Source organism: Vulpes lagopus, chromosome 7 (assembly GCF_018345385.1).
Source record: "Vulpes lagopus strain Blue_001 chromosome 7, ASM1834538v1, whole genome shotgun sequence".
Taxonomy (NCBI): domain Eukaryota; kingdom Metazoa; phylum Chordata; class Mammalia; order Carnivora; family Canidae; genus Vulpes; species Vulpes lagopus.
In genome coordinates, this window is record NC_054830.1 from 78,819,356 (window position 1) to 78,844,875 (window position 25,520).

Below are 25,520 nucleotides of genomic sequence, written 5' to 3' on the forward strand. Positions count from 1 at the left end.
TTGGAGATACCATTTTTACAGTATACTTGGCTCTAATGAAGAGCATAATTACATTTGATTCAGGAACTTAGTGTTCATAGAATGCTGCAATCATGAGCTTCTTTTTCAACAGAAGATAGATATATCTATATATACATGTTAATGTAAATATATAAAATATATTCATAAATTTGTGTATTAAATATCACATTTATAAATATGTAATACACATACACTCTCTCCACAAAACCACACCCATTCAGGAGTTAACCCCGCTTATCTTTCTGGGAGCTGATTACTTTTGGTGTGGTATGATATTCTATTAATCAGAACAGATCTCAATCCTTTTCCCTACAGTATATGTGAAAAATAATGATCACATATGTATAACACGCTCAACGAGGCAACACACAGCACCTGTGAATCCCTGAGGCCATGCTTCTGAATGGTACCAGCCTCACAGCCTCAAAATTCCCCCCAAAAATGGATAAAAATATAGATTCTCAGGTTCCACTTCCTAGAGGTTTGACCCAGTACCTTAGAACAGAGCCAAGGATCTGTTTTATTTTTTAAATATGATTCCCTGATTGATTTTCATGTCCAGACAGGACAGAGCTGAGATTTGGTGAGTGGGTTAGCAAACCTGGTTGATGCTGCCCAGAGCAAAGTGAAAACTTATGCTAAGCATCAGGTGGTGTTGAAATCTGAGGACTTGAAACTGCCCTTAAAGAATACAATGCAACACAACCGGTTCACACAAAATTAATTTCCAAGGCACTTCTGCCCTCAGGAGAGCTTTACATGGACATTGTCAACTGATTTCCAAGACATTCTCTCAAGACCTGGGAATTTACAAAGGGATCCTGTGTCCTTCCATCTGCAGTTGGCTTCTGCCCCAGAGGGAGCCGCCAGATTCTGACATCTGGAGGAGGTGGGCTGGGTCAGAGACAGTGGGGAGGGAAATGGATGCAAAGACAATGGACAGACGGGTAGGTAGTCAAGTATCAGCTTTCTGTGGAACCTGGCCATCCTGGCCAGGGGCCAGCCAAGTTATAAATGCAACACAGCTGCTGTTGATGGGACCTAGAAGTCCCCTGCCACTCACTCTATGTACTTCAAAGAGATCTTCTGTGGCTGAGCACATGCGTAGATCCGCTCCTGGATGTGCAGGGCTGCGAGTCGGAGCGCAGAGCTACATTTCATTTCTACAGCAAAGCGCTCCTGGAGCACATCGCTGCAGCTCTAGAAGAGATTACATCAGAGGAATTGGGAGACAAGAATAGATGGATTGTGTTCCTAGTTCTTTTAGGCAAAAAGCTTTGAGACCTGGCTCTGCCAATTCCTGGCTGTGTGACCTTGGTTAACTTACTAAGATTCTGAACACTGAACTAAGACTCTACCCACTGCTAAATGAAGATAGTTAAGTTTACCTTCCATGGTTTCTGTGAGGTTTAAATTAGGTAACATATGAAAGCAGGCATCAGGACACAGCATTATACAAATATACAGTAGTGTTGTTGTAATTATTTGCTGCCACCATTTCTGTAAGATTTGGACAAGTTAATCCACCTAGTTTGAGTTACCTCAATTGTAAAATGGTAATGCCTCCCAAGTAACTCTTTTTTATCAATATAAAAATGATGTGATAAATCTCACCCAAGCAGGCAGAGTTGGGGGAACACCAAGGCTCTGCCACCAAATGCATGACCCAGGCAGATCATGTGACTTCCCAAGACTCCGTTTCATCATTTCTAAAATAAGGCTTCAAAGCACTAATGCCCCTTGTAGCAATAAAAACTGAAGCTCTAAATGGTAGTAGAGGGATGCCTGGGTGGCTCAGTAGTTGAGTGTCTGCCTTTGGCTCAGGTTGTGATCCAGGAGTCATGAGATCGAGTTCTGAATCGGGCTCTCTGAGGGGAGCCTGCTTCTCCCTCTGCCTGTGTCTCTGCCTCTCTCTGTCTCTCATTGATAAATAAATAAAATCTTAAAAAAAAAAAAAGTGGCAGTAGAAAATGTATCATCCACATTGAGGACTAAGCCTAAATTTCATTAATACATAGCAAATCTCCTAACAGCAATTCAGCGATGGAAAGGGAATTTCGAGGGATAATCAGGCCTCTCCTTCTGATAAAGATAATCCCTACCAGGGAGTTGCTTAATTGCCTTAAGCTCATGTTCAAAATAACCCAACGTGCCATCTTTGAGAAACCAGTTATTTTAGGAAGAGCAGACCAGTCACCTGCAGATAGAGGTATTCAAAGGCCACCGGGTCTTCTTTCAGGAGGTCCAGGGGGTCCTTGGGAACAAAACACACCCTAAAGAGGCAGCGGTAGTCATGTGACTCCTCCCTTTCTACCACCTACAATGGGTAAGGGAGATATGGTTAATCTTTTAATCGCCTTTGTTCTCGTAGCTATTCCACAAAGCAATTTAAAAAAAGAAAGATAATAAAGTCCCCAGAGACTTCAATTTTAGTGCTTCCCAAGACAGCTGCAGACCTTTGTTGCTGACTTTCCCATGGGTATAAAATGTAAAAGGCTCAAAAAGTAAAGTTTCTCACTGACCCCGTCAAGTTGCTCCCCTTTCCAAAAGAAATCTGCTCACAGGTCTTCAATGCCTTTTCAGAGATAGTCTATGTGTATATTTGCTTCTACATATGTGTATTATTTTCTCTTCCATAAATAATAGTATCATATACATTGTTTTAATATTATACACCTCACTTTTCTACTTCAACTATCTTGAGGATCTCATTTGATTTTCATTTTCAATGTCAACGGAATAGAAGCATTAAAAATTTGGTACACCAAATCACTGAATGGCTGAAAGATTGAGTTGTATAGACAGACTGTGCCCTATCCATCCGTCAGGGACCAGTTCAGGGAGTAAGTCTTACAATAAAGGGCTTAGACCCAGCAACAAATGCTTCCCTGACTTCTCAAAGGTCTTCAGTGCTGGAGGCAAAAAGATGGGGTTCTATTGGTTTCATTGCCTTCACTCAGTGACCTTATCTTTCAAAGTCACTGTCTCCATATCTGTGAAATGGAATTCCCACATACCTACATACTGATGTGAAAATCAGTCCTGATTCTTGCCCTGTTATCCCCAGGCTGAGTGAGGGCATGAGAAAGTGGGTAAAAATTGCAGAGATGCTGAAACCTAGCCTTGAAGGTTCTGGCTGAGGGATGTGGTTTGCCCAGCCAGGATCTCCTCACAAGGAACAGGTGTACCTGCTGGATGAGCTCCTCCTCGTGCAGCAGGTGTAGCCGTGAGATATTGTACTGCTCTTCCAGGGCCAGTGCGAAGTACTCCATACTTCGGATGGACAGCTTCTCCTTCACGGTGAGGATGATGTCCTGCCAGGCACAGAGAGGCATAAGGGTCACCTGAGGGGTAGGCTGGACTTTGTGTTCAGGCACAGAGCAAGGGGGACCTCCTCGACCTTCTCTATGCTTCTCGGTGTAGCTGGGGAGAAAAAAGCCTGTGCTGACAGGGTCCACTGCCAATTTAGGTGGCCAAACAATCACAAACTGCACGTGGGACTTCTCATCGCCTCTCATGGCCCCATACCCATTGTTCCCCCTCTCCTTGGGGCTCCAGCACCACCCAGACAGCCATCCTGACTTGCTTTATTGGAAGGCTGAAGCCATGTGCTGGGGCTTATGCCTCTCTTCAACATCTCTGGATTCATCCTCTTGCTGGGATATATGCATCTTCAACTGCTAACCGACAGAAGCCCACCACTCTGCAACTGGGAAATCAATCTAACATTTCTCAGCCTCAGTTTCTTCCTGCAAAATGGAGGATAATGATGCCTATGCCTCAGAGTGGCTGACAGCATGGGATGATGATTACTGCTGTGCCATTAGAGTTTGCCATGCCACGTTCCCCTCCTTCACTATAGCAGCCTTTGTCATCACAAAGTCTTTGCTGCCACAGGGCATTTGCCCATGCTGTTCCCTCTATCTGGCACACTTTTCCCATTACTCTTCACAAGGATGTTTCCCTCTCTTCGGAAAGGCTTTCTCCAGTCACTGCATCTAAATGTGATTGCCCTGGCCATTCTCTGTCTGAGGGTCCTGTTCATTTCCCTCATCAATATTTAATATTATGTGCTTCAATAACAGGTATATTCTTTAATAATAGATAGTAAAGTTAAGTGACTGGGTTCTAGAGCCAGACTACCACTACTAGCTGTGTGTCCCTGGTTAAATTCCTTACTCTCTCTATGCCTCACTGTTTTTATTTGTAAAATGGTAATAATAACACTTATCTCATGGGGCTGTTGTGTGTGTTAATTTCCCCACTGAAGGCACTTAGAACAGTACCTAGTAGATGACAAGTGTTCAATACATGCAAGCTGCTAATAGTTGTTTTCTTGCTTCCTATCTTTCACCCACTAGATGGTAAATTCCTGAGAATATGAACTTTGTCTGTTTTGTGCTCCATTAGATCTCCAGAGCGTGGCATTCAATGGCATTCAGTAAACTTTCACTCAGCAAATAAATAATCATCACAGACTCATCAGAGAAGTCCTGCTGGCAGCTCAGGTTAGTAGGTGCCAAAGTTTCAGGTGCTACTTGCTCCTCATGACCCCCCATTCTGAATCCTCTTTCTGCTTGCTCTATCACCCTCCATAATGCATCAGGGATTAAGTCCTGAAGAATCTATCTGCTTCTGTAACTCAACATTATCTAATGGTTGCTTTGAATTGGCCTTGATGGAGAGCCCAATTCCTGACTCCATCCCCCTCTCCATCCTCCTATGTTTAGTGTAGTCTGAGGCTCAGCCATTCCTCCGCTGTATAGAGTGGGATCCTATTGACCACCCTACCACTGTCTGACCTCCACCTTGCATCTAGAGCAGTGGTTGGAAAACTATAGCTCAGAGGTCAAATCTAGCCCACTACTTGCTTTTGTAATTAAAGTTATATGGGAGCACAGCTATGTCCATTTGTTACAAGAGCAGAGTTGAGTAACTGTGACAGAGACCCTACAGTTTGTAAAACCTGAAATATTTAGTATCTGTCCCCTTACAGAAAAAGTTTGCTGACCTCTGACCTACAGAAAGCTGTCTAAGCCTAGGACTGACTGACTGACTGTATACTGATTGTGCTTCCTTGCTCAAGAATAGACCCCCCGCCCCAGCCTGCTAGCCCAAATCCCAACTCCTCAGCTTAATACTCAAAGCTCTCGGGTATCAGGTGTCATCAGGTGTCAATCAACTTCTCCCACTTGATCTGCTGCTGCCTCTTCCAATGCCTTCCACTCACAAGCCCTCTACTCCTGTCAAACGTTCCCATCTTTGGGTGTTTGTTGGTGCCATTTCCCATGCCTGGGACACTGTCTTCACATACCACTCAGGGCCCATTCCTGAGCACACTGCACTTTCCTCAGTTCATGCTGAGTTATCCCCAGGTCTCCCCTCTTGCCCCCAGCCCCACCCCAAGTCTCTGGGCTCCCTTTAGGTGTGACTTGGTATATGTATTGCTGTGTCACTGACAGCTTTGTAGGCACACAACTGTTCACTGTATCGAATGTCGTATTACTTTTCTTGACTTAGAAAAAGAGGGTTTTCTAATATAGGGACTGGGATCCCTGGGTGGCGCAGCGGTTTGGCGCCTGCCTTTGGCCCAGGGCGCGATCCTGGAGACCCGGGATCGAATCCCACGTCAGGCTCCCGGTGCATGGAGCCTGCTTCTCCCTCCGCCTGTGTCTCTGCCTCTCTCTCTCTCTGTATGACTATCATAAATAAATAATAAAAAAATAAATAAATAAAAAAAAAATCTAATATAGGGACTCTGCTTCTCTTGGTAAGGGAGCTGGGAAGAGAAGTCAGTTATGAATGGATGGTGATTTTTCCTTTGTCTGACTCACAGGATTTGTTTGTATCTCCCCCCGCCCTTTCTGTCATAAAGAACTAAAAGATTTGCTTTAAAAAATTTGGTTCCTATAGGGATCCCTGGGTGACTCAGAGGTTTAGTGCCTGCCTTTGGCCCAGGGTGTGATCCTGGAGTCCTGGGATCGAGTCCCACATCGGGCTCCCTGCGTGGAGCCTACTTCTCCCTCTGCCTGTGTCTCTGCCTCTTTCTCTCTCTCTCTCTCTCTCTCTCTCTCTCTCTAATGAATAAATAAATAAAATATTTTTTAAATAAATAAAATCTTTTAAAAAATTTGGTTACCATAGATAAGTAAATGTAACCAGTATTATACCAGCTAAAAACTTGCCCATTTCTCCAACTCTATCATCTGGGATCTAATGGTGCGTGCTTTTATTATAAATCCTCTCCAAGTCTTTTTGGCCACCAAAGTGGGACTCACTTTAAATAAATCATCCCTTCCATTCCAATGCACTTGGATCAAAGATGGCAGAAGTAGAAACCTTGTCTAATTCATTTGTAAAACTTTGGTGCAGGATAGTGTGTCCAGATAGAAGGTCCAGGGCAGGGTCCAGAAACAGACCAAGTTTGAAGCCACTTATGAGCTAGCTGACCTTGACAATTTGGAGATCTCTTGGGCCTGTGTTCTCATCTGCAAAATGGGGATAACACCTGTCACTTCACAAGGTTACTGGGGGCATTAAATGAGATAGTACATAAGGAAGTGCCTGGGAGAGCAGGCATGTAATAAATGCTTAACAAATCCATTCTTCTCTCCTTTTCCTTCTCTGAGTAAGGGCTTTCCAGCTCCAGAGAGGCTTTCTCTGGCTTCTCCTAAGTCATGCTGAGGGAAGACTGGGATAGGGCATTTGGAACAGCTCTGGGAATTGCCAAATGAAAGTGACAGAGAGGAACACTGGCTGGTGCATGTATGTGTGGAGGGATACATGAGAGAGAGAGAGAGAGAGTGCACGCGTGCATGTCTTGGCTACCATCCATTACCTATAGATGCACTGGCTCACCTGAACACCCTTTATTTGCTTCTTCATTGGAGCCTCGCTCTAACACAGTCTACTCCTTCATTCAGAAACCATTGCGTTGTCCCTCACTCTCTGTGAATAAAATCCAAACTCTGTTTCCTGTCATTCAACACCCTCCACAGCTAGCCTTGCCATCTCCCACTCCTCCCACAAGAAAATGGCCTATGCTCCAGGCCCGTAGGACAGATTACTACTTCCTGGGCAACATTTGCCTTACTGGTTCTCACATTAGGAATGTAACTTCCTTAGACTGACGTGTACCCTCCAACCCCCACCAACAGCCCTGTCCCCCACCTTCCCCTGTTGAGCTCTTGGTTGCCCTTCAAAGCTCAGCTCAGGTCCAGCTTTTTTTTTTTACAAAGCCTCCTCTGACATACTGACAGAAAGAACCAGATGGTGCTCTTTCCCTGGCATGCAGAGCACACTTCCTTGTCCCTCTCTTTGCAGCTCTTATTTCATCCTGCTCTGGACTCCCGGGAGCTCCTTGAATGTCTAACCTCCCTCAACTAGACTGTAAGTTTCTGGAAGACAAAACTACCCTTTACCTAGTTTGTACCCCTCTCCCCACCCTGGAGTATAGTATCTCCCTCATATGGAGGTACCTGTCAAATATAAGTTGAACTGACTTCAACCCAGAACAGAATATGCAGATGTGTGGGCCTGCTCTGATACGGTGCTTTAGTTTTTAGCTGCACTAGTCTCTGGTAGCAGGTGGAGTCACATACAAGAGGCAGGGAGCCCAGAGGTCAAGGGTGAAGGCTTACAAGTTGCCATAGGACCTTGGGTACTTCATCCCTCTGAGCCCTCATTTCCTCCCCTGGAAGATGGTGATAAAAATACATCTTGCTGGGTGGTGTACAATTAATGAGGTAACACAGTGCTTGGCTTATGGCAGGTACTCAGGCCATAATGGTTACAGGAACACCAAGGCAGCTGCAGGGCAGGATACCTGGGAGTCCCGGGAGCCAGCAAATTCTCACTGGGAGAGAAACTCAAGTTTACTCTTAATACCTTCACAGTTGGGATCCCTCGGTGGCGCAGCGGTTTGGCGCCTGCCTTTGGCCCAGGGCGCGATCCTGGAGACCCGGGATCGAATCCCACATCGGGCTCCCGGTGCATGGAGCCTGCTTCTTCCTCCGCCTGTGTCTCTGCCTCTCTCTCTCTCTCTGTGACTATCATAAATAAATAAAAATTAAAAAAAAAAATACCTTCACAGTTGTGTTTGCCTCAAACTTGAAAGCTTTGGTCTGTCCATTCTCCAAGTACAGCTTGAGCACGTTGGGCATACACAGCAGAGAATTACCCTGGAAAACACAAGAGTAGTGTTGAAACTGGCCTTTCCTTTCCCTGCGTGTGACAAGTCCTCAGCTCCCCTGGCTCTGCTGGGTGTGGAGAGCAGGATCCTAACTTCCTCACTATGCAGTGGTTGATTCTTGGCATCTGGAAATTCCTCCAGTGGACCAGGTCTATGCCACACAGAGACAGGCATGCTTTGTTCCAGGAATATCCACTAAAAGTGTCAGATATGAGATGGTGGAGAAGAGCGAGCCCGGTCACGAGCATACCCATGGCACTGCATGAGTCCGAATGAGGTCTCACAACCATCAGCTGCAACCTCAATACCTTTGGTTATTACCCTTATGTGATACAATTTAATAAATCAGAGACAAGCATGTACACTCTCCCCAGAGGGCCTTTCCTGGAGGGGTTAGGGGGCTGACTGGGGTGGGAAGCTCCCTCAGAGCTCCTCCCTCCCTGCTACCATTTTCCTGCTGCATTCCCTGTAGTGAAGCATCATCAAAGTGCAGAGGGCTGCTCCCACCTTCATTCATCCAAACCATCGCCCCAGACTTGCAGAATCTCCTAAGGGATTCAACCACTCTTGGAAGGTCTTTTTGGGAAGCAGGCATGGGACTCATCTGTGTGGTAACCCCATGCCAGCCAGACTTCCTGGGGTGGGGGAAGGCAGATTCCCTTTGGGCTTAGGAATCCCCCTAGAGCTGGCCCTCATAAAGAGTGACCTCTGAGTATTTAGCTGCAAATAAAAAGGGCTCTTGGGATTGGTATCCTTGAGAATCAGTGAGTAAGCAGCTCTAGAGTCCCCAAGATTTGAGCTCAAACTGCCCCCGCTTTAGTCTCTGCAAAGAGTTTGGGTATAAAGCCCATTTGGATAGAGAAGCCTATCATCCTTTTCCAAAAAAACCTGACAGTCTGCTTTAGATGAGAATTTTGTATCTTCTAACTGTAAGGGCACTTGTATCTTTTAGGTAAGACTCATACTCATCACTCTCTATAATTTAAAAAAAAAAAAAAGTCTTTTTGTGAAAGAAAAGGGAGGCAAGTTCAGATCACAGTGCCGCTTCATAATCTGGGATGAGGGATTGCAAACTGCTGGCTCTGCTCTCATCTCACGTCTCTGGTTTTGGGTATTTAGAATGACCTTCATCTTTGGATTTCCCAAAGGCAAAATTTCTTCTTTGGGACTTTATTATTTGGGATTTCCAAAAAATATGTCCACAACAGCATCACATAACTACCACCATTTACTTTTCTTTAAGGCTTCTTCCAATTTTTATCTATACCTGTAAATCGTTTTTAGAGAATGGCAATAATAGAACACACACAATTTCTATCTTCATTTTTACTCAACACGTATTTCATACACTTTTTCCTAGAGGTTTAATGTTTGTAATTTTAATGAACTCATGATTTTCTATGGATTTGAAATATCAGAATTGATTTAACTACTCCTTGGCCCTAGACATTGAGCATTCTTTTCAAAGATTTTTTTCTATTTTATATGTCAGTACCATAGGTACTTTGAACATATGGATTTTTGCATTTAAATTATTTTATAAACTAAATTAATAGGAATGTGATCCTTGGGCCATTTTTTTATGGTACTCATTATGTTTTGTTTCCCCTCCCACACACAAAAACAGATGAAACCAAATTACAAAGCCACCAGTTAGTGCATGACTGTGGCTACTTCGTCAGCATCAGGCCTTACATTTTTTTCTTTATTTGTGCTTGGTTACTAAGTGTAAAGTGGCACTTCCTAATATTTTCCTTTGCATTTCTTTAACTGTTAGCAAAGTTAAGTATTTTGCAAGTGTTAGCTTACTATTTTGAATTCTTCTGGGGTCTTATCCTGCTTTCAGGGGAAAAGGTTAATAACCAATTTTATCAACTTTTACTCATTTTTTAAAAAGATTTATTATATATATATATATATATATATATATATATATATATATATATATATAGAGAGAGAGAGAGAGAGAGAGAGAGAGAGGCAGAGACGCAGGCAGAGGGAGAAGCAGGCTCCACGGCGGGAGCCCGATGCGGGACTGGATCCTGGGACTCCAGGATCGCGCCCTGGGCCAAAGGCAGGCGCCAAACCGCTGAGCCACCCAGGGATCCCCAACTTTTATTCATTTTTAAAAAACATTTATTTGTTTATTTGAGAGAGAGAGAGAGTGAGTAGGACAGCGAGGCAGAGGGAGAGAGAATCTCCAGCAGACTCCCTACTGAGTGCAGACAGAACCTGAAGTGGAACTGATCCCACTACTCTTGAGATCATGACCTGAGCTAAAACCAAGAGTCAGACACTTAACCAACTGATTCACCGCAGTGCCCCAGTTTTATCATTTTTTAAACATTTGAAAGGATGAGTAATTAGGTCACAGTGATGAACTCCCATTGGTTTTGCTCTCTCTGCCTTATGCGCCTGATACAGAGACTTGGTGCTCTGACCTGCAAGTGTCCCCAGTGACACATTTTTAGCATTCTCTTTCTCTAAACTTCCACCCCTCCCCAAACTCTGATCGAATTTTTGTAGCCAGTTGAGGTCAAAACCTGTCCTCACCTGGTCTTCTCACAATACCAGCAAGTGGGGGATGGTACACATTTTAACACAGGCTCCAAGTGATTGGGTTCACACCTGCAGAACTCTTATTCTCTACCTGTCCTGTGAGGTGGTTCTAGCCCCTACTTCTCATCACTGTGCATTAGTCTTAAAAACACACACTGAATCTAAATTTAATTTGCTAAAGAGGTTCAATCCACTTCCACAAACATGGACACACAGAGACACAAGCATGGCTGGGTGACAGGGCCTCAGGTCTTTTCTAATGCATTAGGCCTCCCTTTGGCCCGTTCATGAACAAATCCACCTTCCACTCTCAGGTCTAATGAAGGTACAGTCTGTTAAGTAGCAGGTGATATAGACAATAAGGGCTTGGCAGATGTGAACCAGATCACCTGGACCCTTTGTTAAAATGGCCATGACTCCCCCATCTGCTGGTCTCTACAAGCAAGGAGACCATATAAGGATAAGCTCTGACCTGAAAGTTTCAAAGTCTAATATTGATTGCTGAGTTCAGAATGGCAATAGTTTCAGACTATTGGGAAGAAAATGGGTAAACTATGTATAAACGAGTCTTTAATCCAATAGTCGACATTAAAAACATCAAACTCCAGCCAATACTTTCCCTTTTCAAATTTGTCCTCTGAACTCTCAATCCTGGACATCTCCATATCAAAAGACTAGACAGAATGTTACAGTGGAAAACAAAAGAACTGAAGTCACATAGACCTGGGCTCATATATTTTTTTGCTATGTGGTCTCAGAGGTTAATTCTCTTAATTTCTCCAAGCCTCTGCTTCCTCTCATGTTAAAATACCTCCTTTCCAGGGTATCATGATGATGAAGGATTATGTACCCCAAAAGTTTAGGTTCATATAATAGAAGTTCAATACAAAATGGGTTCTCGGGTAGGGGGAAGCCAATCTTCATCACAACCATCACTATCAATATGGAAGCAACACTAAGTTCAAGGCCAAAATGAGAAATTATCATTTGGAGCTTGTTGACATTTCATGGGTGAGAATTCAGTCACAGAATAAAAGAGAAACACCCAGTGTTTTTCTTCCTGGCTCTCCCTGTCCATGGTCAGCAGGTAACTTATTGAGGGTGCTCAGAGTCTTTAGCACACCTATTGCACTCCCTTGGTATCCTCTCTGTACTGCAAGATTCCAGAATCTCAAAGAGGTAAGTACCAGGAGGCAGCTCCCCAGCTTCATGAAGAGTGATTTCAACCCCTTGACTAGTGACGTACCTGGCTGTGTCCACTGACAAGCACTTCTTCAGCAAAGTGCACCTTCACGGGGTTGGTCTTTAGCCTGGCTCTCTTCTCCTCAGTCAGGAAGGATGACTTGGGGACTCCCTGCAAAATATGAACATGACACATTTGAGATCAGGACTTTTGTAAAAGCCATTACACATCTTCTCACTTCTTAAAAACAAAAGTGATAAACCTGACAACTGTTGAGGACTCAATTGAAACCCACAGAGAAGGATAGTCCCACTAAAGATCTCTTCATGAAATTTGGGAATCCCAACCCAGACAATGTTCTTATGTGTCTGAGGACAGTCAAGGATTCAATATGGTTGTAAATAGTTGTGTATGATGAAGCAAGAACTGGCCTGTGAACAAGAATATCCAAGTTCTGTTACTAAACAGTTGTGAAGTTGTAAGAACTACCTCAAACACAAATTCTTATGGAATAAGACCACATGTATATGTGTGTGTGTGTGTGTGTGTGTGTGTGTGTGTGAACAAAATAACTGTGTGTGACATGACTTTGGCCAAGTTATCATTCCTCTGGGGCCTTTCATCTTCCTGTGTACAATGTGAGAGTTGGATCTGAATACCTCTAGGGCTCCCTGAAGCTCTGACCCTTGTGATTGATCCTTGGCCCCTCTTTGCTCTTCTCATCTTTTGGGTGGTACTTTCTTTCCCCAGAGGTAGAAAGAGTCATCACAGGTTGGTATGGGTATGTGATGAAGGCCCTGGCTTAGAATGTATCAGGTTAAATTGTGACCACAATAAACAGTAATTTGCATGATCTAGACCAACAGAATGTGATCTTCCTGGATGGAATTCTGATACATTATTCCCAGCATGGCATGCTACATTTCTTGGTCTGGATAGTCTGTTAGGCCAGCTGTAGAATGTTTACATACATTAAGAGTCTTAAGGTGGAGCTCTGGACCACATTTTGCATAGAGGACAGAAGAGAGATAGAACAACAATCAGAGAAATACAGGAAACAATGCTCATAGCCTCGGATATCAATAGACCAATACCATTAAGTACATGAAGTGAAGAAGTGACCCTGAAATTTTACGGCAAGATAAATTTGATCTTACAGTAACTAGAGCATTCATGTAACAGGTTCATGACTATGATTCAGTATCTCAAATATACAGTTTGCTTTTTAAAAATTTAGTAAAAAGAGAAAAGGAAATAGCGATGTCCCTGGGGAAGAAGTCTACCTGTGTGGTAATCCCTCAACTCCAGAAATTATTTAACCTTGATTTGCTTTCTTCTTCAAGTAGAATGATTTTCCAATCAGAAGAGATAGAAGAAATAAAGGAAAAAAGAAAGTTACAACCTCAAATTGGTGATAAGACTATCAGACTGCCTTGAATGAGTTCAAGACACCTATCTCAGTAAATCTAGGGGTCATATGTAACAGTTGGCATCACCCACAGAAGAGAAAAGGAAGAAATATTAGAAGACTAAAGATGGTTAAGTGTCAAATTTCCCAGAAAATGAACATGAAGATTAAGAAGAACACATATTGGTAAGCCTGTCATTTTTTCTTGGCAAAATTCAAGATAAGAGATGGTCAAGGAGTTTTAGTCATTGATCACTAATAACCAGTATGGAGTTACCAAGAATAAGTCAGAGTCAACCAAGTTCATTTTTCTTTTGAAGATGGGATTCCAGATTGGTAAGGCAGGGTCCTGTGGATATAGCAGTATTCCTTCATTCTTGCAAAGTGTTTGATAAGGTCTCCTATAATCCCCCTGTGGAGAAGGCCAGATGCAGAGCCATTAGGAGGATTCAAAACGAGTTGATCTATGCTCAAAACTGCCCTAATATGTAACTAAGCAACTCAGGCTCCCTTTGGCTCAGTCTCCATTGATGATGTTTAGCAAGACCTTGGATGAAGTCAGAGAAAGTGTACTTACCAAACCTGTGAATGACATAGAGCTACATGGTATCATAGGCAGCAGAAGTTTGGGAGGAAAAGTAAAGGAACAGTATCTAAAGGAGCTGTGTGGAAAACTTGAGGAGCAGGGGTGGCTATGGGCCAGACGCCAAAAAATCACTAAGAACAAACATAAGAGGATATAAGAGGGCAGGGCTGTCAAGACTGAAGGGAACAGAGTAAAGTGAAGGGTGAAAGTGACAGGTGCAACCATCACTATGCTAAAGATTCAAAGGAATGACAAACCAGGGGCAGAACAGGGAGAGATGCAGAGAGAAAAAGAATCTGTGACAGGAGTGTGGGCAGCGGGCAGGCAACCTCTATTTTCTCTCGCCCTGGGGACAGCAACCCTGCAAGACTGAGGCCCAGAGCTGGATCAGACTAAATAAAATCAACTAGCTGGGTAATGGAGGAAGTGGAGGAAGCGTGGGAAGAGGCAGATCCCTGACAGGAAGGGAGAATGAGTACAGCTGATGACTGTACAAATATTCCTTTCAGTTCTGTAATTCCCTGACGGCAAAATCTCAGCATGCCAGAACACTGGGCTGAAGCAACACGATTTGACAGGGATTAATGTGAAGTGTGGCACTGAGGATCCAAAAAACTCAATTGCACAGCATGGGATGGGGGCTTGGAAGCTATTCATTTGAAACACAGCCTCTGTTTTTGGTTAACCACAAGTTTTACCCAAGCCAACAGCGTGACTGGGCCTACTAAAATCTTAACCCAATCTTAGGCATCACTGGCAGTTTTGATGCATGTCAAAAGTGCACCCTCCATTCCCTGGGTACTCTCGCCAGTTGACCCCAGGAGGAACTATATTCCTTTCAGGTGCCACCATTTGGAAAGTCCACTGTGGAACTGGAATCTGTCCAGAAAGCTATCAGAGAAGTGAGAATTCAGAGAAGCATCTTATGATGAAGAGTTGACGGAACAGTAGACAGCCTGGAGAAGAGAAGGCCACAACTCGAAATCTTTGCCAATCTATTTCACACAAGGTAGACTTGCCCTGACTAGCACTAGTCGGTGGGAGTCACAGGGAAGAAGGGCCTCTCTCACATTTGAAACCGCCTAGCTATGAAACTAGCTGCTTTGAGAAAGAATACACGCTCTGTCATAGAAATGCCCAATCCACAGGCACCACCACAGGTCCCACTTTTACATCTGAATGGCAGCTTTGCTGCTATCTGTATGCCCTGGCATCTAAAACATGTTGTGAACCACTCACTTGTGCCATCTAATATGAAAAAGAGGCACTTTAAACAATATGAGCTCCCCATTATTCTAGGATATTTAGATTCTCCCTGGGTTCTAAATTAATTCATCAGAGAGTAGCAGACCTGAGCTGATAAAAATTTTCTCAGTGCATATTTTTACTGAACTAAGACTTTAAAGTGCATCAAAAGGGACAAGTTAAAAAGTTCTATATCTTTTTTTTTACATTGGCCCTGGACTGGTCAATGTCATTTTATAAAGACAGCAGGGTTGGGGTGCCTGGGTAGCTAAACTGGCTAAACATCCGACTCTTGATTTTGGTTCAGATCATGATCTGAGGGTCATGATGGGCTCTGTGCTGGGTGTGGAGCCTGCTTAAGATTCTCTCTCTCCCTCTCCTTCTGCCCCTCCCCCTTAAAAATAAAAAATAAATAAAAAAAGACAGCAGAGTTTAAGGAGGTATACTAGCATAATCCGAATGACTGTGGGTTCTGAAATCTGACTACCTGGAAAATTACCCAGCTCCACTGATTTCTGCGTATGAGACTATGAGCATGTGAGGCCACAGTGTCCTTATCTGCAAAAGGGGGATATTTGTTATCCTGTACGATTTTCTTTTGGTGAAGATTTAATAAGACATTAAATATTGGTATTAATATAATAATACCAATATTAATACCAATATATTATAAATCATTAATATAAATACAGCTCTGCACCAATATACATTTATTTTTCCCCATAAAATTCTATGTCCTACAGAAGTAGTAATTACTATTCCAACTTTGGATTTTAACTTTTTTAAAGATTTTTTTATTTTTAAGTAATCTCTACACCCAACGTGGGGCTCAAACTCGTAACCCTGAGATCAAGAGTCACGCGCTCCACTGACTGAACCAGCCAGGTACCCTCCTCCACCAACTTTGGATTTTATCCTTCATAATTAATTTCAAGCCATTTGAGAACCCTAAGAATCTGCTATGGCAAAGATGAACATCCTTACTAAAGCAAGACATATGTGATCATTTGTATAATTCCTAATAGAGGCCTGAGTGAGCTGGACAATATTCAGGGCATTTCTCAGGACATGGACCAATATAAGCTTTCCCTGCAGGACCTCCAGAGCACAACATTTGCATCCTCCTCTGCTTGGGAGCCTCAGGGGAAACTCAGGAGTTGTATTGGAACATGTTAATTTTCCTCTCCCTATATTTTTCATTTTTAAAAGGATGCAACCACCTGGGTGGCTCAGTGGGCTAAGCATCTGCCTTTGGCTCAGATCATGATCCTAGGGTGCTGGGATTAAGCCCTGTATCAGGTTCCCAGCTCAGCTGGGGGTCTGCTTCCCTCTGTCCCTCTGCCCCCTCCACCCTGTTCATACTCTCTCTCAAATAAATAAGTAAATAAAATCTTAGAAAAAAATAAAAGAATGCAACCATAAGCTGTTTTCCTCTTATTTACTTAACAAGTGTTCTCTTTTGTTTTCATTTCTTGAAAACAGCAGGGGAAAAAAAAACACCTAATTAAGATTAAGATGTTCTCCATTGAGATGCTAATCAGCTAAATAAAAAGAATCTCTTACCACCTGCACAACCATTTATACTGATTAGCTTTCAGTATACTGTTTTTTGTATATTGATTTCACATTATTTCATAGACAAATTCTGTTTAGAAGAATCTCTGTTTATTTGTTCATAAAACCATTTGGTCTGTCATATTTATGGCAAATATCTTAATACTATTTAGGTGTTTTTTTCCTCTATTCTATTTCCAGGAAATAAAAACAAAAAACAGTATTTTTCAAAAATGAGAAGAGACCACAATTTCTTCGCTTTCTGGTGTTGTAAAGCTTTTGAACCATAGAAATTTAATTTTTCCACATAATCAAATAGCTGTTTGTTCATTGTGCTTCCTCCCACTCCCTAGCTAGGAATTCTTTCTATAATCTATGACCACACAGACACTCATCTATATCGTCTACATTTTTATGTTTTTCTATATTTAATTATTATTACATCAAATGGTGTGATGAGACTTTATCTTTTTTCAAATACTTAAAGAAATGTCCTAGTATGATTTTGTGAGTAATCATCTTTTCTTCCAGTGACTTGAGATGCGATATTTTTCACATACTAAATTCTTATCTCAGTACCTATTCTAAGACTTTCTATTTGATTACACTGTCATGTCCAACCATTTTGTCAATATCATATTGTTTTAATTATTTTAGCTTTATTAGTTTTAAAATCTATTACACCAAAGTCATCCTCATTACTCTTACATTTTAAATTTTTTTAATCTAAATTATTTTTTAATTTTTTAACTTTTATTAAAGGTTTTATTCATTTATTCATGTGACACACACACAGAGAGACAGAGAGGCAGAGACACAGACATAAGGAGAAGCAGGCTCCATGCAGGGAGCCCGATGCAGGACTAGAGCCCAGGTCTCCAGGATCACGCCCTGGGCTGAAGGCGGCGCTAAACCGCTGAGCCCCCCCCCCCCCCCCCCCCCGCACGCCCTGGGCTGTCCAAATTTTTTTATTTTTAAAGATTTATTTTTTTGAGAGAGAAAGAGAGAGCAGTGTGAGGGGGTGGGGGGAGAGGGAGAGACAGAATCCTCAGCAAATTCTCCCACTGAGCAAAGAGCATTGACACAGGGTTCAATCCTATGACCCTGGGATCATGATGTGAGCTGAAATCGAAATCGACTGGGCCCCTTCACTGACTGAGCCACCCAGGCACCCCATTACTCTCCTTTTTTAATAAAGATTTTCTTGGTAAGCCTCACTTCGATAAACTTTGCCAAAATCCAAATGAAAGTCCTATCAGGAGTTTGAATTTTGATTCAGAATATACATTAATATGAGAATAACCAATGTATTCATAACAGTCTTCCCATCAAAGAACATGGTATATTTCTTTTTGTATTAAAAAAATTTTTTTTTACATCCTATCTTTCATAATATTCTACTTTCCTTCACATAGGGTCCACCTATTTCTTTTCTGTGAAGATTTCCTTTTTTATTTTTTCCCTTAGAGAACTGACTCTGGGATTTATTTATCAACTTTATAACTTTCGTTTTCCAAAGCATCACTTAGATTTTAATTTTTATCATTTTCTCTCTTTTGCTTTATGTTTTATAGTCTTTTCTTCCAACTTCTTGCACTGAATTTTCTCTTGACCTATTTCCTTATTAAATAATAAAATCACCTAAGGCTATACATTTTACTCTGAGTATAGCTTCAACTGCACATACATTTTAAAAAGCACACTTCTAATTTTAAATTTTCTTCTAACTAGTCTATATAATGGTAGTTTTGCTTTTCTTTCTTTTTTTTTTTTAGTTTTGCTTTTCTATCCGACTCTATCTTTACTTGGGAGATTACATTCTTATTTCCAAATGTCTGGACAGTTTTAATTAAGTTTTTGGTTATTAGCTTCTATTTCATTATATTTTGGAAAAGAGATTTATATAGTTTCTTTTTTTAAGATTTTATTTATTCATGAGAGACACACAGAGAGAGGCAGAGACATAGGCAGAGGGAGAAGCAGGCTCCCTATAGGGAGCCCAATGAGAGACTCAATCCCTGAACCCCAGGATCATGACCTGAGCCAAAGGCAGATGCTTAACCACTGAGCAACCCAGGTACCTCTATATGGTTTCTTATTTGGGGAATTTATTGAATTTTTTTTTGATAGAGTGGTATGTGGTCAATAAGATTAGATTATCAAATGCATCACTGAAATTCTCCATACCCCTATTTATTTTTTTTATCTTTCTGTGGCTAAAGCTAAGAGGTATTTATTAAAGTCTCCAAATGAGAATTTTCTGTCAGCTCTTCCTCCTTGATAGTTCTTTCTCTTAGGACTTAATTATACACTTTCCTCTGTATCACAGATAAAGGGCTCATTGGTCTGTGGCATTTAGGACTGTCATTTCCTACCAGCATATTGTTTAAGCCACACCTTGCCCTGTGATGAACCCCAGGGCTGACAGGACACTTTCACATCCAACATCTCACTTGGTTTTCACAGTAACTCATTAGACAAGACAATTACTGTTATCATCACTGTTTTACAAAAAATGAAAACTGAAAGTTAATGACTTCCCCAAAGTCATAACCTACAAACTTATCTTAAAACTTGTAGTTTGGTGCTTTTGTCATCATCCCACTCTGCTTAATCCTAGATCTGTCTCCTTAGCTGGACGACAAATTCTGGAAGCCTGGACCAATCCATGCCTGTTTCCTCCACAGCACTGATGCATAAGCCGTCTTCAGGCTACATTGACTGCCTGCCCACCCACTGCTTGTCTGCTGTCCCCTCTGCCATTTGCCTTCCCTGTTTATTCTATGAGGGGGTATGGAGTCTTGGGTCCGAAAAAGGTAAAACTAACAGGACATAGAAAGATTTACCGATGTGCAGCGAACAACTGTGATTGAAAGAGGGTCTTCAGCTTCCCTGAAAAAAAAAAAACAAAACAGAATAAAGATAACATTTCATCACTTTGGATGATGTGAGTGTGTGTGTGGGGGAGTCAAGGTCAAAAAGACCAGCAGAATTACAAAGCAGCCTCTTTTGCTTCAGCTTCTTTGGCTCAGCAACATTGAGAAAGACGTTGAGGAAAGCAGTGTTCTGCAGAGGAGCTGACACTGTCCGAGAGTGCCCCTCCCACCTTGAGAGAATCTTCAGATCCCGGCCTCTACCATCTAATCTATACCTCCAGCCACTTAAGTCACTTAGATTTAATTTAGTCTTTATGATGGGGAACTCATGCAGTTGGCATGACCACTAGCTAGGTTAATGTCCAAAAAAAAAAAAAAATTCTTTAAGAGAAAACACAGTAATAACACAGATAATTTACGTTGCTGTTTCAGACAACTGAGGCTAAACATTTCACTAAATTGAATAAATGAATATAGATAATATTTATCAGGTAAAAACCAACCAGTTTGTGTATCAAGATACTAGATATTTCTGTCTTGTTATTATCTTTTAGATTCCCAAAGTGATAAAAATCAAACAGATGTCTGCCAAACTTCCATTTTGTATTAGAGAACAGAACTGAAAAATCAATCTATATTTCCTTTTTCTTTGCCCTTGCTACATTGAGAAGCTGTCTGCAAATAATTTCATTTGACTTCTTGCAATATGAACATTTAGGCCAATTGCTGCTGGTGTGTTGCTTCCTCAAATGGAAAAAAAAAAATCAACTTGTGGTTTCTAAGTGTCTGGGGATTGCCTCTTTTCCATTTTGTATAAGAACAGGCCTTTCCTAAGATAATCTACAACAAACCAAGCTCCAAATGCTCTCAAAAGGACATTTAGGTCCCACAATATCTGGAGGGATTAGAAAGGTTTTGTTGCACCATGTTTTGCTTGGACTTAGCCCTTTATAGGCGGCAATGGCACCGGGAACTAAGCTAAAAAATAAAAAACAAAAAAACGGCCCTCTCACATGCAGTGTAGGATAGAGACCACAGCACATGGCACACATCAAGTAGCATCCCAGCTAAGAAGTCCTCAATGGCTTGACCTTCCAGACGGAGACTAACACCTGAATTTGCAGTGTGGGCATGCGACACCCTTCACCATGTGGGCCTCACTTCCCAGAACGTCACCTCTAGTCATCTGGTGCTTCAGGCAAGCTGAGCCCTCAGCATCTCCCCGTACCCCACCTGGTAATTCCCGCTTAGCACTTCTTCACCTGGATTGTCTACCTTTGTGCACCAAATTCGTCCCAACACTAAAAGTACAGTTGAAGTGCTTCTGGACATCTCTGTTTTGTCAAACACAACTGCCTCACTAGTTGGAGGAATTTGTAGCATTTATAGCCCCTTTTGTCTGCTCCTCTTAATGCATGGTCTGCCCTCAACCTCACAGGGGTGTGCATAGGTCACTTCTGCTCAACCAGCCTGAAGGTGTGTGGAGAATGCAGTCCCTCTGCCCCACAGAGCTTCTTGCCCATTGAAGGTGCTCAGTAAGCAGGTTGGGTTCAGTGTTACCCAAACACCCAAATTCCAGTGTACTGCTTTTAAGTTGAGAATAATTTTTGCATATTAGAGTTTGATCTAGCTTGCCAGAAATACTAGTATCACTGAAAACCTAAAATTAATTTGCTGGCATTGATTATCTTTGAGAAAATCACACAATAATCAGGAAAGCAAACATCATGATTTCCACTGCCATTACTTCATTTCGTAGAAATGAAATAACCAAGTCCCATCCCAGCTGTCCCACCCACTCAACTTATTCTCCAGCAATCCAGAAGCAATACTGGGCTTGGTTGAAAGGATTCTGTTCTCCACACGTTGATGGAAGTCTCTGTAAATCTTAAACTGGGTGTATGTATCTCCCTGCAGTGAGACTGTGTACCTCCTGAGGGCGAAGACTGCCTCCTCCTGCATTTTCATTTTGTCATACTCTTTGTTAGTTACCTATTATTCAGTGTGTACTGTCCATGAGATGCTCTCAGAAATGAAAACCAACCCCAAATCACTTACAAAAAAGGCATAATAAGCATCTTCAAGTTGGTTTTCCTATAACTCTAAGTTCTCATTTCTCTTTATTTATATAAAAGTCATCAAAACAGTGTTGAGTGACCAATTTGGAAGACAAAGTCTGTTAGGTTAGAGTGAGTCTGTTAGCCCTCTTCACACCTACCTGCCTATCCATTGACATTCCTGTCTTAAAACCAGGGTCAGTAACTATTGGTGCTAACTCTCTTGGCTCATTCAACTGAGCTCTCACTATGTGCCAGCTCCTAGGAAGATCACAGTCTAGACAGAAAATGAGGTGCTTGCACAGGTCACAATGCCACCAGGGAGAAGTTGGCTGCTGCCATATCAACGAAACTACATATCTGCCCAGCAGGCTGTGTATGCAAGGGCATTTAAGAAGAGCTATCAGAAGAGTTGAAGAAAGAGCTAACAGATTCAGCATCAATTTAGTCCAATCTTTGGCATATGTTACAACAATCCTAGAAATCCTTACCAGGTAAAGCCCCTGTATTATTCATAACTACAACCCCTGCAGTACCCAGTCCGGTGTCTAGCATAGCAGGGGATTGAGAAATATAGCACCCTAGTGCCTCTTCATCCCTTCTCTAGGTAGATGAAAGAGAGCACACAGTGACCAAGATGGAATTCTCAAATTCCACGTTAAAGAAGCCTGGACCCTACCCACTAAAACCACAGGAGATCAATTATGTCATTCCTGTCACCCGTCTTTGCTCTGTGATAATCTGTGTGACTCTTCAGATAATGGAAGCAATTTAGTACCTCAGTATATTGACTGCTCGTTCACAGGAAAGGCTTTCCGCAGGCTCATCGTTCATTTGGAGGATCTGATCACCAGGAAAAAGCTTGCCGTGAGCAGAGCCTCCTGTTGGACAAAGAAGAAGTAATTGGTCTTCAGGCTAGGAGGACCCAGACCTCATGGGTCACAGCAGCATAACTGAATGGCAGGTTGATTCAGTCCCCAGGACACTAGCTCACCGCCCTCTTCACTCCCCTAGCCAGCCTGGGGCTCCCGTGGATCTATTTCCTGTTTACAAAACATGGATAATGTACCTACCATCCATCACCTTCAGAGGATATTAGGAGACTGTCCTAGGGAAGAAAATTAGTGGAAATCCCCTGAATCAAAAGACCTGGCCAATGAATCTACTACATTCATCTCTAAAGAACTGTGTGTGTGTGTGTGTGTGTGCGTGTGTGTGTGTGTAAATTGAAATTAGATTTTAACTAGTTCCAGATCTAACATCAATACATAGCTGATGTATGAAAACAAACACTAGACATTTCCAGCCTGCTCTTCTTCACCCTGATAGAGCCTGTATTTTACAAAGACTCAAGTGAAAACAAATCAATAATTTCTATTACTCTCTGGCCAGAAACTTTCCCCAGCGTGGAGCATGTAGGGTTTCAGAGAGGAGGGCCAGCTGATCCAAATACTGTCACTGCCCTGAGACTGGCCAGGGAGCCATGGGTGGGCAAAAGCCTGGTTGAGGCCAGCAGGAGCCTGGGGTTCAGATCGGCAAGTGCACTTGGGGCTTCCTCCCTCTCTGCACCAAAGGAAGGTACAAAGCTCTAGACAGAATTAGGTCAGAATTAGATATACCCTATCTAACCTCCTGGGATGGCATTTTCAAAATTATATTCTAGGACAGAGAGATGGGAAGAGATCCAGGGCTGTTTCTCCCCACCCTGAGAGGCCAAAATCCTTTCTTGTTTCCCAGTCAGCCCCTACCTGCTGTGACGGCCACCACTGTGAGGGGAAGGCTCTCAGAAATGTGAAATCCATAGTCCTGGAGGAGGGCATCTTTGTCTATTTTTACTGTGTGTTTCACAGGGGTGATGGTCTGGATTGGGATCCCTGCGGGCCCATCAGCTGCAGCAACTTTAGCCCTGGAAGAGAAGGAGTAATATAAAAAAGAGAGAGAGGAGATTCTAGGTAATGGTCACAAACCAGGACAGCACTAGGCATCCTGGTGGAGAAAGATGCAGAGCAGAGCACAGCTCAACTCTCCTCTTGACAGAGATAAGGCACAAATACCAGTAGATTAAAACATCCAGTAGAATGTAGCACCATGCTCGAAAACAGAAGTATTGAAGTGCTATGGGCACTCAGAGAAGGGGGAGAGCAGTTCTAAGCTTGTGGGGTAGGGGATAAGGAATCAAGGAAAACATTTGCTACCTGGAAGAGGGGGCATTTGAGCTGCACCTTGAGAGATATCGAGGGCATATCTATACATCCCAGATCCAGGCATACAGAAGATATTCACCAGCCACTACTGAGTGGATGGATGTATAGATGCAGGGATGCATGGGTGCATGGATGAACAGCCAGCCATCAGGCAGGAGGCAGTGCTTCAGCAGAGGTACAGAAGAGGAAAAACAGGGACCATAAACAGGAACGAGGAATGTTCAGTTTGGATGCATAATGCTAATTCCATAGATGGATTGTTTCTTAGGTGATTTTTTTTCTTTTTTGCTTTAAGATGAATTTCACTTCCATTTCAACTTGGAAACTGTGAGGATTCCAATATGAAATCCCAGATAGTGAAGGTTCTCTCTATAATGATCTTTAAAAACATACATGTTCCCTATAAATCTAAAAGCAGGTAGGTTGAAAGTTGTATTTTCTCTCTCTCAAAACTACAATGCAAGTCATGAGCTATTTTCTCATTTGTCTGTAGCAAATGATTTTTCTCTCCTACAAGTCAGTGGTCCTTTCTGAGAAAGGTCAAATGGGGATGGGATGCGGTGTTTATTGTCATAATAAATAACAGACTGTGGAGGAATAACAGCACCCCCGGGGCTCTGCATTTAAGCCCTATCATTTATTCTCATCCATTTAACAAATACTGTCAGGAACTCTGCCTAATGCAACAGGACCTCACTTATCTGAAAATCACCTGTCATTGATAATGACCTCCAATTTCAACAAGAATTGGGAAAGATAAAAAACTGCTCCATGGAGTCCAAATGCATGTGACAAAACCTCATGTACATTATCCATCAAGGAGTTCCTCACACCTCAGCTTAGAGCTGATTTAGGCTATTTGAACAGATGATGATCTGACTCCCCAGCTCAGAAGCAAAGAGGATTTCATCTATGCAAGCACATGCGTCATACTAAGAAGCGTCAGCAAATAGACCTCATGAGAGGAAAGAAACAGAAAACTGAAAATGTGTAGTGAAAAAAGCCCATTGCCATTACTGATTAAAAAAACAACACAAAACTTTAAAGCTATAAAAGGGCCTTTCCAAATAATAATATCCTATACCAAGTGTTAAAAATCACATTTACACTCTTTAAAAAAAAACAACTTGGAAAGATACTCTAGATACTACTTCTATTGAATATAGAGAAAATGCACGTAATAGTTATCAGAGAAGGAAAAACAGTAAGACACATAATAAACATAGGAAATGGAAAAGTACCACTTGTTTTTAAATAAATGATGATATTACAACTAGAAAATGATCAACAAAGAGGCCTGCTGGTGCTAAAAAAGTAAGGTTAGTGGAGTTGCAGTATACAAACACAAAACACAGCCTCAAAAAAGCACTCGGTAACTCACTGAAACAGATTAGTTGAATGTGTATTAGGTGCTAGGCATTCTTTTTTCTTTTTAAGAATTTATTTATTTATTTATTTAAAAGATTTTATTTATTTACTTGAGAGAGAGAGAGAGATAGAGTGCGCACACACAAGCAGGGGGAAGCAGCAGGCAGAGGGAGAGGGAGAAATAGATTCTCCACTGAGCAGAGAAACTGATACAGGGCTTGATCCTAGGACCCTGGGATCATGACCTGAGGTGAAGGCAGATGCTCAA

General features: G+C 42.1%; 1 protein-coding gene across 3 annotated transcripts in view; it reads right to left on the reverse strand.

Annotated features, from left to right (window-relative positions):
• FRMPD1 (FERM and PDZ domain containing 1) overlaps nt 1–25,520 on the reverse strand; it is a 92,513-nt gene that overhangs the window by 11,951 nt on the left and 55,042 nt on the right. For 2 of the 3 annotated variants that reach the window (XM_041760619.1, XM_041760618.1), the window contains exons 3-10: nt 23,429–23,586; nt 22,459–22,561; nt 19,594–19,639; nt 12,018–12,125; nt 8,106–8,201; nt 3,210–3,335; nt 2,219–2,338; nt 1,085–1,221 (exon numbers count right to left, since the gene is read on the reverse strand). In XM_041760619.1, the coding sequence (XP_041616553.1) occupies nt 1,085–1,221; nt 2,219–2,338; nt 3,210–3,335; nt 8,106–8,201; nt 12,018–12,125; nt 19,594–19,639; nt 22,459–22,561; nt 23,429–23,586 (894 nt within the window). Of the gene's footprint in view, nt 1–1,084; nt 1,222–2,218; nt 2,339–3,209; nt 3,336–8,105; nt 8,202–12,017; nt 12,126–13,639; nt 13,759–19,593; nt 19,640–22,458; nt 22,562–23,428; nt 23,587–25,520 lie in introns of those variants that run through there. The other variant, XM_041760620.1, reaches the window with a different exon arrangement.